Genomic DNA, 16,192 nt, shown 5'->3' with positions numbered 1-16,192 from the left:
ATGATGGTGAAAATGATGATTGGAAAGCTCTTGGTGAACGTCATCTCGGGATATGCTCCGCAGGTTGGTCGGAGCGATGAAGAGAAGGACAAGTTCTGGTGTGCGATAGCGAAGCTGATGGAAAACGTGAAAGATGAGGAAGTTGTTGTGGTAGGAGGAGACCTAAATGGACATGTGGGAAGGAGTATGGATGGTTTTGACGGAGTTCATGGGGGTTACGGATATGGTGTGAGAAATGGAGAAGGTGAAAGGATTTTGGAGTTTGCTGATGGAGCTGATTTGTTGATTTGTAATACTCAGTTCCAGAAAGAGGATAATAAGCTTGTTACATACACGTCAGGTGGGTCGACGACAACCGTTGACTACCTGATGGTGGGTAGGCGAGATAGGGGGCACCTCCGAGACACAAAGGTGATCCCGGGGGAGGAGGCTGTTTCACAGCACCACTTGGTTGTCTGCGACGTAAGGGTGAAAGGTGCGAGGAGAGCTTGGCGGGTGAAGTACCAACCGAGAATGAAGGTGTGGAGGTTGAAAGAGGTGACAGTAAGGGAGGCATTAAAAGAGAGGCTGAGTAGGGTCGAGGATGATGTGGTTGAGCTTGAAAGTGGTTGGATGTCAATGAAAGCTAGTCTGTTGGGAGCCGTTGGTGAGGTATGTGGATGGACAAAAGGACCACCGAGGCACTCGGAAACATGGTGGTGGGATGATGAAGTTGGAAAGAGGATTGACGAGAAGAGGCAGAAGTTCAAGGAGTGGCAGAAGGCGAAGGGTACGGGAGCAGAAACAGCAGAGCATGAAAGTTATAAGGCAGCCAGGAAGGCTGCAAAGAAAGAGGTAGCAAAGGCGCAGGAGGCATGTAGGAAAATGTTCGGAGAACGCTTGGATTCGGAAGAGGGTCAGAAAGCAGTATTCAGGATTGCAAAGCAGATAGCGAAAGAGAGGTGTGATGTGATGGGGGTGAGCTGCTTAAAGGATGAAGTGGGACAAATCGTTGTCGACACAGATGGAATTAAAGGAAGATGGAAAAGATATATGGAAATGCTGTTGAATACAGAGAATGAATGGGATGGCAACATAGAGAGTAACCCAGTTTTAGGACCGGCAGAGAAGATAACTGAGAAGGAAGTTGAGGAAGCGATAAAAGCAATGAAGGGTAGAAAAGCGGGAGGGCCGACGGGAGTTGTGGGAGATATGTTGAAGGCAGCAGGAAGTTGGGGGGTGAAGAGAATGACAGAGATCTGTAATCTGGTGGTGAAAGAAGGCCGCATTCCAGTGGTTTGGGAACAGAGTACCCTCGTCCCTCTATACAAGGGGAAAGGTGACCCTCTGGAGTGTGGCTCGTACCGAGCGATAAAGTTATTGGAGCATGGAATGAAGGTATTGGAAAGGGTGTTGGAGAGGAGGATAAGGAAGAAAGTGAAGATCGACGAAATGCAGTTTGGATTTATGCCAGGAAGAGGAACGACAGACGCGCTTTTCATTGTGAGGCAGTTGCAGGAGAAGTACATGGAGAAGAGGAAGAAGTTGTTTCTTAGGTTTGTTGATCTGGAGAAAGCATTTGATCGGGTTCCACGCAAAGTATTGACATGGGCATTGAGGAAGTTAGGAGTGGAGGAATGGTTGATCAGAGTAGTGATGGCAATGTACAAAAGAGCGCGCACAGCTGTAAGGACGAAGGACGGGAACAGTGGTGAGTTTGAGGTGAAGGTGGGAGTGCATCAGGGGTCGGTACTAAGTCCACTACTATTTGTAGCTGTGATGGAGGTGCTGGCTCAGAACGTAAAGGAGGGTTTACCGTGGGAGTTGTTGTATGCAGATGATCTTGTGTTGATTGCGGAAAGTATGGATGGACTGAAGGAAAAGATGAACACGTGGAAGGAATGTATGGAGACAAAAGGTCTGAAGGTGAATATCGGAAAGACGAAGGTGATGGCAAGTGGTAAAGCATGTGGTGAGGTGGAAAGAACTGGGAAGTGGCCCTGTGCTGTGTGTAGGAAGGGTGTCGGAGTGAACTCCATTCAGTGTACAATGTGCGCTGAGTGGGTTCATCAAAAATGTAGTGGTCTGAGAGGGTCATTAACCAGTGTGGCAGCTACATTCAAATGTAAGGTGTGCACAGAGGGAGCTGCAGATGGAGGAAATGTTGAGTTGGATCTTGGAGACGGCGTGAAGCTGGAAGGTGTGAAAACATTTTGCTACCTCGGAGACATGCTGAATGGAGAAGGTGGATCAGACTCGGCAACGGTTGCTCGAGCGAGATGTGCATGGAAGAAGTTTCGGGAATTGAGTGGCGTGCTGATGATGAGGGGAGTGTCGTTGAAGCTGAAGGGAAAGGTGTATGCTGCATGTGTGAGAAGTGTTATGATTTATGGGAGCGAGACATGGGTAATGAACGTAGAGCAGCAACGAAGGTTGGAAAGGGTGGAAATGCGAATGGTTCGACGGATGTGCGGAGTATCGTTGAGAGAGAGAAAGACAAATGATGAATTGCGAAAGATGATGGGAATAGAGCCTGTGATTGATGCTGTGAAGAGGAACAGGTTGAGATGGTTTGGTCATGTGTTGAGGAAGGATGAAAGTGACTGGTTGAGAAGAGTGATGGAAATGAATGTAGAAGGAAGTAGAAGACGGGGAAGACCGAGAAAGACTTGGCTAAAGATGGTGGAAGAAGAAATGCGGGCAAGGGGGTTAACAAGGAGAGATGCAGAAAATAGGGCAAAATGGAGAAGATTGTCATGGGGACCGCAAGGCTAACCCCCGCTCTAGCAGGGAAAATGGCCTTTAAAATGCATGTTGTTGTTGTTGTTGTTGTGGTGGGACTGACCTCTACCTCCCCTCTACCTCTCAACACTGACGGACAAACTACCCCAACCCAGACCCACGGCATGGAGTTTCTTCTCGTACCGCTCACGAGCGACAGTATGAGTATCCAATTTGTCTGCATAATTAGACGCCATAATATGCTGTAACAAACTTTGTTGGTCCCAGAATGTTACACTCTTGATTAAAATATACAATCAAATGTATAAGCAACAAGCGATTAAAACACACGAAACAGAAGCTAAAAACCCAGGTGAACCAACTGCAACGCTGACGCAATCAATACAGCAGAGAGTTTTGTTTTCACCCACACCGAGTGTCACTAGGTCGGATCCAGGGCCAATGCCAGGAAGTGACGTCACGTCGGATCCAAGAATAACTAATTTCTGAGCAGTGTTCGATCAGATTTAGAATATTTAATCGATGTACAGACAGTACAGTCACAGTGGTGTCTTCCGTTTAAGTAACGAGTTACATACATCCTTATACTATAAATAAGTAATAACCATATTCATTTGTTTCCTATTGACATACTAAAACCATTAATTAACTTGAGTAGTGAATGAAGAAACAAACGTTCGTAGGTATTGGGTACATTGTGGCGGACACAATGCCGGCGGGTCATAATTCCGCGCACCAGTGGGTGATGCGAGCGACCGGGCGTAGAAGCTAGGCTCGGGCCACGCCCGGAGCAAAGGAGTCATGAGGCTTAGGGGTTGAACTGAAATACATGCCCCGCCTTTTGGCCGACCGGCCACGCTCGAGGGCAAGGCGTGGCCTCGGGATATATACGCGGGCTCGAAAGTCGAGCCCGCCCAGTGCTTACGTGCGAGCCTTGAATAAAGTGTTTGGTTTTGTTCAACGCATGGTGGCCTACCTTCTTGGCAAACGAGCTGTGTGTGCATAGCACCACACTGGTGACCCCGACTGGTTCAGCCGTAGCTGACCCCTGAACGCGCCATGGCTACCAACGCTGTCGCCGTCAAACTCCCGGAGTTCTGGGAAGCACAGGCCGACGTTTGGTTTGTGCAAGCCGAGGCCCAATTCCAGCTCCGGGGCATCACAGCGGACGACACCATGTACTTTCACGTGGTCGCCGCCCTCGGACCCGGCACTGCCGCCCGCGTCGTGTCCTTCCTGCGGCACCCGCCGGGTACCCACAAGTACGCGGCGCTCAAGCGACTTCTCATCACCACGTTCGGGCTCACGGAGGCCGACAGCGCCGACCGGCTCCTTGACCTTCCCGCCCTCGGCGACACACGACCGTCCATTCGGATGGATTATATGTTGTCCCTTCTTGGAGACAAACGCCCGGATTTCCTTTTCCGAGCGCTTTTCCTCCGCCAGCTACCTGCGCAGGTACGGCTCGCGCTGGCCGGTTCGGCTATCACGGAACCCCGCGCCCTGGCCAGAGGCGGACAAATTTTTCGCGGCCTGCGACACGCGGCGGACGCATAGTGCTGCCGTAGTGGATCCCGGTGCGGAGGCTTCAGCGCCCCCTGAGTCCCTCGTGGCCGCTGCTACGCCCCACCCACCACCGCCATCACGGCCGACGCGGCAGCCACCACCGCAAACCTGGTGCTATTATCATGCCAGGTTCAGCCGCAAGGCCTGGGCGTGCCGCCCGCCGTGCTCTTTAGACGGGTCGGGAAACGACCGGGCCGGCGCTCACTTGCGGCCATGAGCGTCGGCCATTCCGGCAGCCTCCTTTTCATCAAGGGCACCTCGTCTGGTCGTCGCTTTCTGTGCAACACTGGAGCGCAGGTAAGCGTCCTCCCTGCCTCCGCGTCCGACAAGCAAGCCGCAGGCCGGGGCCCCCGCCTTGCTCGCTGCCAACGGAACTCCCATCCGCACATTCGGGAAGCGTTGTCTCTCGCTGCGGTTCGGGCAACAGCGCTTCCAGTGGTCTTTCGTCACCGCCAGTGTGCCAATGGCCCTGCTCGGTGCGGATTTCCTTTGTGCGCATGGGCTGTTGGTGGACATTAAGCGCAGATGCCTCGTCCAGGCCGAAACCTTCAGCGCGCTCGCTTGCTCGCTGAGCGGCTCGTTGAGCAGCTCGCTGAGCGGCTCACCGAGCGGCTTACCAAGCGGCTTGCTGAGCGGTTCCGTCCGGCGAGGTTGGTCTGTACGCTTCCGGCAGCGGACGAGTTTACCCGCCTCCTCGCCAGATTCCCGGCGCTCACGTGGCCCACCTTTTCAGCGGTGGCCGTCAAACACGGGGTGGAACACCATATTCCCACCGTCGGACCACCGGTCTACGCCCGAGCGCGCCGCCTCGACCCAACGAAGTTCGCCGTTGCGAAGGCGGAATTCGTCACGCTGGAGCGGCTGGGCATCGTCCGGCGTTCCAACAGCGCGTGGGCCTCACGGCTGCACATTGTGCCCAAGCCCGGCGGCGGATGGCGGCCGTGCGGTGACTACCGCCGGCTCAACGACGCCACCACCCCCGACCGCTACCTGGTCCCACACATTAAAGACTTTTCCGCCCGGTTGGCGAAAACGACCATTTTCTCCAAGGTGGACCTCATCCGGGGCTACCACCAGGTGCCCGTCAAACCAGAAGATGTCCCGAAGACGGCCGTTATAACGCCTTTCGGCCTCTTCGAGTTCTTGCGGATGCCTTTTGGGTTGAAAAATGCGGCCCAGGCGTTCCAGCGGCTCATGGACAGCGTCTTGCGTGACTTGTCCTTCGTCTACGTCTACCTGGACGACATCCAAGTCGCGAACGCGTCCCGGGAGGAGCACCTGCTCCATCTCCGCATGCTCTTCGAACGCCTGGGCCAGCATGGCCTGATAATCAACCCCGCGACGTGCCGGTTCGGCGTCACCGCTATCGACTTCCTGGGGCACCGCATCACCAGGCACGGGGCCATTCCTTTACCGGCCAAGGTGGAGGCGGTCAGGAGTTTCCCGCGCCCCCGCATGATCAAGGGGCTCCAGGAATTCCTGGGCATTGTGAATTTTTATCACCGCTTCGTGCCCCGCGTCGCCCAGCTCCTGCGCCCCCTGCACGAGGCCCTCCGGGGGAAGCCGGGCAAAGGTGATATCGCCTGGATTGAGCAGATGGACGCGGCGTTTGCGGGCGCGAACCTGGCCTTGGCCAACGCCACCATGCTGGCGCACCCGACGCCCGATGCACCAATCGCCCTCACCACCGACGCGTCGGACTACGCGGTGGGCGCGGTGCACGAGCAGTGGGTGAATGGTGCTTGGCAGCCACTGGCGTTTTTTAGCCGGCAGCTCCGCCCGCACGAACGCCGGTACAGCACCTTCAACCGCGAGCTTCTCGGGCTCCACCTAGCGGTCCGACACTTCCGCCATCTTCTCGAGGGCCGCCCGTTCACGGCCTTCTTCGATCACAAGCCCCTTGTTTTCGCGATGGCCAAGGTCGCCGAGCCGTGGTCGGCCCGGCAGCAGCGTCACCTCTCTGCCGTGTCCGAATACACGACGGACATCCGACACGTCAGGGGTAAGGACAACCCGGTGGCGGATTGCCTTTCCTGGTCCGTCGCACACGCGGTCCACCTCGGGATCGACTATGCCTGGATGGCGGCGGACCAGACCGCCGACCCCGATGTCCAGGCCTTTCGGACCGCCGTCACGGGCCTCCGCGTCATCGAGGTACCGTTCGACGTCGCGGGCACTGCCCTCTTGTGCGACGTCTCCCTTGGTCGGCCTCGCCCCATCGTGCCCGCTGGCTGGCAGCGCCCAGTTTTTGACGCCATCCACGGCCTGTCCCACCCGGGCACGAAGGCCTCCCAGAAGCTAGTCGCGGCAAAGTTCGTCTGGCGTGGCCTCCGGAAGAACGTCCGCGACTGGACCAGAACGTGCCTCGCGTGCCAGCGCGCAAAGTTCCACCGCCACAACCAGGCCCCGTTGGCCCCCTTTACGGTGCCCGAGCGTCGGTTAGACCATGTCCACGTCGACTTGGTGGGACCTCTGCCCCCCTCCCGGGGTTTCACCCACCTCCTCACCATGGTGGACCGCACCACCCGGTGGCCGGAGGCCGTGCCATTGGCGGCGACGGCTGCGGCTGACGTCGCACAAGCTTTCATCGCCACTTGGGTTGCCCGGTTCGGCGCCCCCTCGGACATCTCGTCCGACCGCGGCCCCCAGTTCACCTCGGAGCTCTGGGGAGCGGTGGCGCAAGGGCTCGGCGTCAAGCTCCACCGCACCACGGCTTACCACCCCCAGGCCAACGGCCGGTGCGAGCGCTTCCATCGCTCGATGAAGGCCGCGCTCTGGGCCAGCCTCCGTGACAGCAGCTGGGCCGACAAGCTCCCCTGGGTCCTGCTGGGCCTCCGGACGGCGCCCAAGGACGACCTGCGCGCGTCCTCGGCGGAGCTGGTTTTCGGACAACCGCTGCGTTACCGGGCGAATTCATCCCCGACCCCACGGCACCTTGGTCCGCAACGCAACAGCGCTCCGCCCTTCAGGAGACCGCCAGGAGGTTCGCCCCGGTGCCAACGGCGCACCACGGTTGCCCACCCTCACACATCGCCCCGGAGCTTCGCACGGCGGAGTACGTTTTTGTTCGGCACGACGCCCACCGGGCACCGCTGCGGCCGCCGTACGACGGGCCCTTCCGCGTGCTGGAGACCGGGGACAAGCATTTCACCGTGGACATCGGCGGTACTCCAGATCGCATCTCTATGGACCGCCTCAAGCCGGCCCACCTCGACCTGGACCACCCCCCGCAAGCAGCTCTGCCTCCACGTCGAGGCCGTCCCCCGGCGGGCGGACCCCCGGCACCCCCCACCCCCGCAACCCCCCAGCCCTGCACGCATCGCCAGAGGGCGTTTCGGCTGGGTTATCCGGCTTCCCCGCAAGCTCACCCTTCAGGTGCGCGGGAATTCTGGGGGGACGCGTGTGGCGGACACAATGCCGGCGGGTCATAATTCCGCGCACCAGTGGGTGACGCGAGCGACCGGGCGTGGAAGCAAGGCTCGGGCCACGCCCCGAGCAAAGGCGTCATGAGGCTTAAGGGGCTGTCACACCTTGACGATTTAGCCAGCGTATGCCGACGTATCAAAATTTATCTAAAACGCTGGCACACGTCGAACTATCGATGTTTTTTTTCAGTTTTGGGCATATAATAGCGTATTCATAATGAGTTGGACGTATGCATAACGTATTAGTAACGTACACAGAACGTTTCGATAACTTATAGATAACTTATACCAACGAATGCTTAGCGTGTTGTCGGCGTTCACAACAACTTATGCCCAACGATAGTCTAACGGATGCATAGCGCGCGGCAGCGTATCGCCGACGATCATGTGGCGTAGCCTATAAAAGGCTGCCGCCGATGATTCAAATCATAATCGCACTAGACATCGAAGTGTCAACATGCCGAAGAAAACTTCGAAGAATGCTGCCAAGAAGTCTCCTGGCCGTGGCCGTGGCCGTGGACGCGGACGCAAGGAGGATCCATCATCACCTACACCCTCCCCATGGAGTCTGGAACACTGACGGGTTCCTCCTGTGAACCCCATTTATATATACCAATTCCCCTAAACGCTGCCAATAGCCATTATACGGTAGCTGTAAGTTAGAAACACGTTCAGTAAGTTCTGTGGTCGTCCGGAAAACGTCAAATACGTCTACATACGTCAATATGCGTTGGAGATACGTTACACATAGGTTCAAAGCACGTTACTCATAGGTTAGAAATAAGTTTCGGGTACGCTAGACATTATCTCGACGTATTTCGACTTACAAGTAACGTGTGTCGACGTGTGTCAACGATCGCCTAACGTGCCTACAACTTATGGCCAGCGTATGCGGAATGTGCAAGTCATACGCTGGATACGTCGAGAAATTTTGTGCATGCACAAAATTTGTCGACGAGCTCGGCGTACTACGACGACGTATGCCAGCGTGCTCTTAATGTATAGGAAACTTACCCATAACGTATTCAACGTGTGCCAGCGTTTTAGATAAATTTTGATACGTCGGCATACGCTGGCTAAATCGTCAAGGTGTGACAGCCCCTTTAGGGGTTGAACTGAAATACATGCCTCAAGCCGGCCCACCTCGACCTGGACCACCCCCCGCCTTTCGGCCGACCGGCCACGCCCGAGGGCAAGGCGTGGCCTCGGGATATATACGCGGGCTCGAAAGTCGAGCCCGCCCACTGCGCCCAGTGCTTACGTGTGAGCCAGAGTCTTGAATAAAGTGTTTGGTTTTGTTCAACGCGTGGTGGCCTACCTTCTTGGCAAACGAGCTGTGTGTGCATAGCACCACAACATTACACTATAGTTGATAATCCGAGAAAGGAAGGTAAAGTTATACAGTATTGTGCATCAATTTAACTAGAATAGAATGGAATATAAAACTATCATCTCATCACAGGATTATTAAGACGTCATAGCGACAATTCCCACGTTCCCACTCACGCTATAAACCATCTCCCGTCTGATAAATCAATCCCCAGACGTCGCCACACGTAATCCCTGGATCACACCATTCACACGCATCAGACTCAAAGGCTTGTTGTTGTTGTTGTTGTTTTTCTAATTATGTAACTATTTTCGTCCCTTCCCTCAAATATGATGTACCTAATAATCGGATATTAAAAAATAAATTGGGAGGTTTGTTAAGTTGTTGGTTTGAGCTTTTTCCATCCAAGGGGTCGTCGAGCCTAAAAAGAAAAAATTCTAAACAAGCTGAGGCGTTTGTTTGGTTGTTGTTTTAAAACATGCGAACCAATCGTTGGCGTGGAGCCTCAAAGTTGAACTTGATAACCGGAAGGCCTTTTGGTTGGTTGGTTGGTTGTTGTTTAACCGTCATCAGATACATAAAATTGTTTTTTGTGTTAACCAGCAAGTTGCACGGGATTCTAAAGCTCTATAGTTTATATATAAGAAAAGCATCGCCAATCGAAGGGATCAACTATCGAGGGGTAAATGTTGGCGGAGGGAGGGTTTACAGTGTGTTTGCTACAAATCAAAATTACCTCTATGAAAAAAGGTTCGTCTAACCACCGAAAGGAACAAGTTTCATGTAGTGCAAAACCTTTTTAGTAATGTGCCATGTATAGGTTGCATTGTTGCGTTTGTTACCTGTCATAAAAAATATATAACCGGAAGCCTTTTTTTAATACCCATTTACACTCGTTGACCAATGATATCCTGGATTATGCGGCCTATGGTGTGTATCGTAATTTTAATTAAATCGGGCAATGCTATTCAATCATTTCCCTGATTTCACGGGAATTTGTAAGACGCTCATACATCGCTTTAAATGAGGAAAACCGGTCACATGACTTGCGTCATATATCAAAACGTTTTGATTTTAAAACCTCCTTATAAACCGACTCTATTTGGCTTGGTGTTGATGCCCTTGATAAATGAAAATCAATAACGGTCCGTTAGTGAGAATGTAGATTTTGCAGCAGGAAGACAAGGGAAAGTCTTTACGACAGCAATGCAGCTCTACGGTAGGTGTCGTGGATTTGCGACGTTTTTTGGCGATTTACGGCACTCGCTTTGAATTTTTTATATATTTTTTTTACGGCAAGTTAGTATGGCTGAGGCGGAAGGTTCGACTAGTGAGACGGTGCAGAAGAAATACATGGTTCTGGACGATATCAGTAACCCGGATGCTTCAGGAGATGATACGGTACATTAACCTTGTTCTTGCGACACAAGCAATGACAAATGTATAAAACCCGAAGTGCTCGGTGTAAAATGATTATTGTGTGGTGAGAAATGATTGCAGAGGGAGGTAGAGGAGTATCACTGAGACACTTACCCGTTGTTTTCTGCTTGTGTGAACAAGTCCTGAGGTGTCTGCGTCCAGAAACGATGTTAAGCCATCTATCCTGCCTCCATTCGCTTTCAGTTATAAATTATAACAGAGCGTGTTTCACATTTTGTATCCGATCGATGAAAGAGTAAGACTAAGAGTTATACATGTGATGTACTCGCAAGCAAACCGCACAAATAATGAAATATTATCTCACTTTACACCACTATAAGTGGAACGGTTGTAGTTGGTCAAATAGCAAATACCTTTGTCCTCCTGCCTCCCCCTACCCCTCCACCCCCCAATCCTACCCCTCCACCCCCCAATCCTACCCCTCCACCCCCCAATCCTACCCCTCCACCCCCCCAATACGACCCCTCCACCCCCCCCCCCCCAATACGACCCCTCCACCCCCCAATCCTACCCCTCCACCCCCCAATCCTACCCCTCCACCCCCCCTTACCCTTCCCCCCACCCTCCCTCCTCCTACCCCCCCCCCCCCCAGGTTTCTGCAGGGTCCATACGGTCCACCATCATCGCCCTTCTGGTTGAACTACCTAAATCCAGGATCACTGCTCACCTCCACTCATTAGTTCCTCTTTCTCCCCACCTGTAAAACCAACTTCCACATTCTCTTCAACCTAATTCTTCCTTCCAGGTCTTCATGACAGCTGTTCACCACCATCTCAGATTGTCCCTCATCCAAAACCATGATCTTTTCTACCCTCGTTAAAGCATTCCTCTCCCTTAACCCCCTCTCCCCTCCTCCAAATATCCACACCCCTCTCCCGAGTATCCACCTCCTGCATTATCCCCTACCCCTCACTCATCCTTGCCCACATCCCTTGTTGTCCGTCTCTGTCTATTTTGCCCCTCGGCCTTGCTGCTGGCATTTACCCCCTTCTCCTACTGTTCCTTTTGTTCTGTTACTTATTGATCCGTTCTGTGTTCTCGCTCTTCAATGAGCCTCGACTCTGTATACAAAAATAAATGCGGTCTCCGATCTGATGTACCATACTTTGTGCTACTGAGTGTTAGTTCTTGGCCTGGAGTCATACTGGTTGGTTTACCATCTCTCTTCCAGCAGTACTTATGGCAGGAATTTGTAATTTGTTCAGGGTGCTGGTGATGGCTCGCATACTCTCCGCGAAGGACAAAATGGGTAACGTCGACCAACTAATGTCGACAGATGAGACACCCAGTTTAATGTCCATCCGAGGGACATCGCACACATTCATTCATGAATCACTCTGCCTGTGAAACACCAGGATGACAGTTGACAGCTGTGTGTCGGGATTCAACAGGCTACGTGGGCTGGAGGCGAGTGTGCGTACCTTCAGGTTAGACGGGTTAGAGGTGTGTGCGTACCTCTAGGCCATCCTGTCAGCCCAAAGGCCAGTCTCTATTACACAAAACAATTGTTCACTAGTTAATAAAGCTTTATGGAAATAATAACGCCTCTCTCTCTCCCCCCTCTCTCCTGAACCCCTCTCCCACTGTCCTCTTTTAATGTGTGCAGCCATCCAAACAACGTCCCTAAACCATCTGTTAACTCGTTTCAATGTTTCAAGTTCTGCATATATATTCATCAATTTATTCTGGAGAAAAAAAGCTCATGCCCAGACATTGTTGTGTCCCAGGTGAAAATGACAAGAAAGTCTTACAATAACAGCTGTAAACTGATTCACGATTGAAAATATTGAAACTCCAAAGTTGTTCTGATTCAACGATGCAAAACTACAGTGGAGGTTGTCATAAAAGTTATTACTTAAATGCACAATTCATCAAAAATGTGCTTTTCTTGTGCATGAGCTTCCTTGTATCCCCATGCACTCGTGGAAATGAATCCTATGTTTATGTTGACCCCTATTTTCAGCATTTCTAGGGCACACCGTTTTGTACTATGGGCATTCTGCTAGTGCTCCTGGACACTATTCTTTGTGTGTTCATTGAGGGTGATGTGCGTTAACAGGATGATGCGGTGAGTACAGGCAGTGGAGCTACTGGATTGGCTGGGAAGAAGAACTGGGGAAAGGGAAAGTCGAAATCGAAAAAGTGCCGCTTTGCTTTCCGTTGCATCACAGTCCTCAAGGTGAGGCACCTGCACCCCTTGCTTTAGAGGTATTCGCCGGTGTTGTTCGCCATGGCTTTGACTTTGACATTAAAGCCAGAATAAAAGGTGAAGATGGCAGATGTGTGTGTAACAGGCGTCCAATTACCGAGCATCTGAGGAAGGAGATCATCCCTTTCCACCAAATAGATTGATGGGCAGCTGTCAATATCAAAACTAGAACGGCATTCGGTGGAGAGCATACCTTCGCTAGGCTGAATAGTTCATTTTTTTTTCCCACCGATAGGCCGGATCTGGATTCGGACCTGAACCAAAATCGAATCTGCTTGTTCTTGTCACCTAACTGACTCGTCCATCTGGATTTGTCATAACTCGTCCATCTTTTTGAGATATCGTGTTATCTATCATTTTTGGACCGATCTCATCTCATCCTTGTCATACACCCAAACCTGTCCACCAAATGTCGTCCAAATCCATCCATAACTTTTGAGATATTGTGCTCACTGCCAGACAAATAGAGGGGTGAAAACGTAACTGCCGTCCATCTTAGGTGGCAGAGGTAATTAAGTTAATAATTATCATTTGATGTTTAACATTATCTTATCTTATCTTCCCCCATCCAAAACCTTGATCTTTTCTACCCCCGCTAATTTCACCCCAAATCCACTTTTTTGAGGTGCCGACTTCTTTCCTGGAAGTCCTTGGTGTCCTTGCGTTTTATACCTATACTGCCTCCCCCCAGGCCCTCTCCCTCCCACACATCTCCCAATGTCCCTGCTCTCAAATGTTGTGTTTGTGTGCTTCCTCCCCTTCTCTCCCCATCTTGTCGACCGCTCCCCTTTTTATATGCTTTGTTTGCTTGTTTGTTTGATTTGTTTGTTTGATAAATGTTAGCTCTTTCACGAGCCTCGACTCTGTATACAAAAAAAAAAAAAAAAAAAAAATCATTTTTCCATTTTTCCATTTCACAACTATTAATTAATGACTATATGTTGCCACATACAACCGAGGACGTATATGATCACTTAACCTTTGATCGAACGATCCGTTACTCCTACCATACAATTTGTGACTCAAATGTCTAAAGAATGTTTACGATCTGGAGGATGTATTTTAATTGTTTACAGCAAGAACGTTTTTTCTCAGTTTCTACAACTGCATATGTTCTGTATCCAGGAGGACCATGGGCAGCCCCTGTTTGGGGTCCAGTTTAACTGGCACAGCCGTGAAGGAGACCCTCTGGTATTTGCCACTGTAGGCAGCAACAGGGTAAGTAAGGGCCATGGTGTCAGACGTGAGGGGTGAAATTTGTTGAAATATTTTAATTGATTACACTTCGAGATAATTTACCTTGATCCATCACAGTTGCAACTACTAGAACGGCACTCGGAGAGCATACCTCCACCTGGTGAACAGTTTACGTTTTGTATCCTAGAGTAGACCAGAAAATCACAACACAGAATCGCATTTAATCAAATTCATCCGTCCACAACTTTTTGAGATATCCTGCTTTGTATCGTTTTTGGCCCTATCTCCCAATGGTGAAGAATCGCCTAAAATTCAACGAGCCGGATCCGGATCCGGATCTTCACCGAAATTGAATTGATTCCTGTCACACACACAACCTCTCCACCAAGTTTCGTCCAAATCCATCCATAACTTTTTGAGATATCCTGCTATATGTTGGTTTTGGCCCTATCACTCAATGGTGAAGAATCACTTAATAAAAATATAAAAATCTCATATCTGAATCCATATTAAGATCTTCACCAAAATCGAATCGATTCGTCCTTGTCACACACCCAATCTGTCCACTTAGTTTTGTACGAATGCATCCACAACATTTTTAGATATCGTGTTATTCATTGGTTTTAGCACGGTCACTCAATGGGAAGAATCGCTTTTTAAAATTCTCAGATCCGGATCCAGATCTTCGCCAAAATCTAATCGATTTGTCCTTGTCACACTTCCAACCTGTCCACCATTTTTTTTTTCTGAATCCGTCCACAACTTTTTGTGATATCCTTCTCACAGCCAAACACAGGGGTGAAAACGTAACCTCCGCCCACGTTTGGTGGCGGAGGTAATGACAGTTCTCATATGTGTAGAATTGTGACCAAAATTTAAATTGCAATTTGGTGGAGGCGTCATTTCACTCAGCCTTGACTGTTTGTTCCTTCTACATTAAACACCCTCTAATTTAGGATCACCTTGTACCCACATGATAAACAAACTAGGATATGCTGTACTATGTAGGAATATCGCAACACATGCCTGCTGAAAACGGATTTTTTTGGAACTCCAGCCGCATTTTCGATCCAATCATCATGTACCTTTGTATGAAGCTAACGTTTACCATTGCACACACACTTCTTATTTCGTCATCTTGTTGTGGGATGACCTCGAAGGTTGTGGATGGATGGTTGTGGGATGGCTTATAAAATACAAGTTGATGAGTTTTTCCTTTGTGTTGGGAAAGGAGATGCACAGAGTTCAAAGCATAAGCGCAAGCACATCTACACTTGCCACTAGAGATGCTTTGAATACAAATTTTCCGAGTCCAAACAGAAAGAAAGAAAAAAAAACAGCGAAAAGGCAGGAATCCTGAATCGATTTGCCGCAACTTTCCAGGAATTCCCAGGAAACTATTTACTGGGAAGAAACACGAACTTGTTTAAGAAATCTTGCATGTAAAATTCAAAATTGTTTGAAAATGTTGAAGTTCTACTGCCATGGGATATCCATGCTTGTGGGTAGACAACAGAAGATAATGAGGACTGAAATATTATCCTGAACTTTGTGTATACCGGAACTTTCAGTAAAGTCCCTTTTCATCTAATTCGCACAAGAGCCTCGGCCGATGTTCCACAACATGATGAAAGATTGTTGTGGATACCAGTTACCTGGTTCTAATTAATGCCAGGTCTAGAGTTTAATTGGACCTTGTAATCCAGGTAGCTTCTGCTCTCTGACTAACTTGATTTGCCTTGTTTGCACTTCCTGTTATTCACCCATTGGTTGATGATGGCAGGGTTGTCTTTACTAATTTCTCAGCACATATTTATTTGTAACATGGCAGTATTTGGTGGTTATACTGGTTGTTGCCTTTTGATGGTAGAGGTAACTCTCCGACCAGTAGTTTCATATGGAAGGAGTGAGGTGAAGTGATACTGTAGAGGGGTACTTTGCTTTGAGTGCTTGCTTTTTTTATGTACTTTTGCCTTTTTGTGCATTGTTAACAACTGGACTATGTCCAGCTGAGTTTTTGTCGTCGTCCGTCGTCTGTCTGTCGTCTGTAAACAATTCGACGTCTACGCTCTAAAAGTTACAAATAATGAATAAATTTGATGAAACTTGTTATGCAGCATCTTTAAGACATAAACTAGTTTGGGATTGCATTTGGGCGTTGAACGCCCAAAAATGGGCGCAGCAGGGCGGCCAGATTGAAAAATCAATTTTTGTCAATCTGGTACGTCCTAATGTAGCTAGAAGGCTGAAACTTGGTGTGTAGACAGTATGTAACAAACCTCAACGCATATATTACGGGTTTTG

At 50.3% G+C, this 16,192-nt stretch overlaps 2 protein-coding genes across 3 annotated transcripts in view; one reads left to right on the top strand and one right to left on the bottom strand.

The window, feature by feature from the left end:
• CYB5R4 (cytochrome b5 reductase 4) overlaps positions 1–9,312 on the bottom strand; it is a 68,608-nt gene extending 59,296 nt beyond the window's left edge. The window contains exon 1 of the mRNA XM_068110688.2: positions 9,219–9,312. The gene's annotated coding sequence lies outside the window, so the exon portion shown is untranslated. The remainder of the gene's footprint in view (positions 1–9,218) is intronic.
• Positions 9,313–10,295: 983 nt separating this feature from the next.
• Positions 10,296–16,192, top strand: part of EED (embryonic ectoderm development) — a 32,342-nt gene continuing 26,445 nt past the window's right edge. For both annotated transcript variants that reach the window (XM_068110690.1, XM_068110689.1), the window contains exons 1-3: positions 10,296–10,443; positions 12,542–12,661; positions 13,817–13,909. In XM_068110690.1, coding sequence (XP_067966791.1) covers positions 10,348–10,443; positions 12,542–12,661; positions 13,817–13,909 — 309 coding nt within the window. In that variant the 5' untranslated portion in view covers positions 10,296–10,347. The remainder of the gene's footprint in view (positions 10,444–12,541; positions 12,662–13,816; positions 13,910–16,192) is intronic.

This window comes from Myxine glutinosa, chromosome 3 (assembly GCF_964187855.1).
Source record: "Myxine glutinosa chromosome 3, kmMyxGlut1.1, whole genome shotgun sequence".
In the NCBI taxonomy this organism is placed as follows: domain Eukaryota; kingdom Metazoa; phylum Chordata; class Myxini; order Myxiniformes; family Myxinidae; genus Myxine; species Myxine glutinosa.
This window is presented reverse-complemented; position numbering and strand designations above follow the sequence as displayed.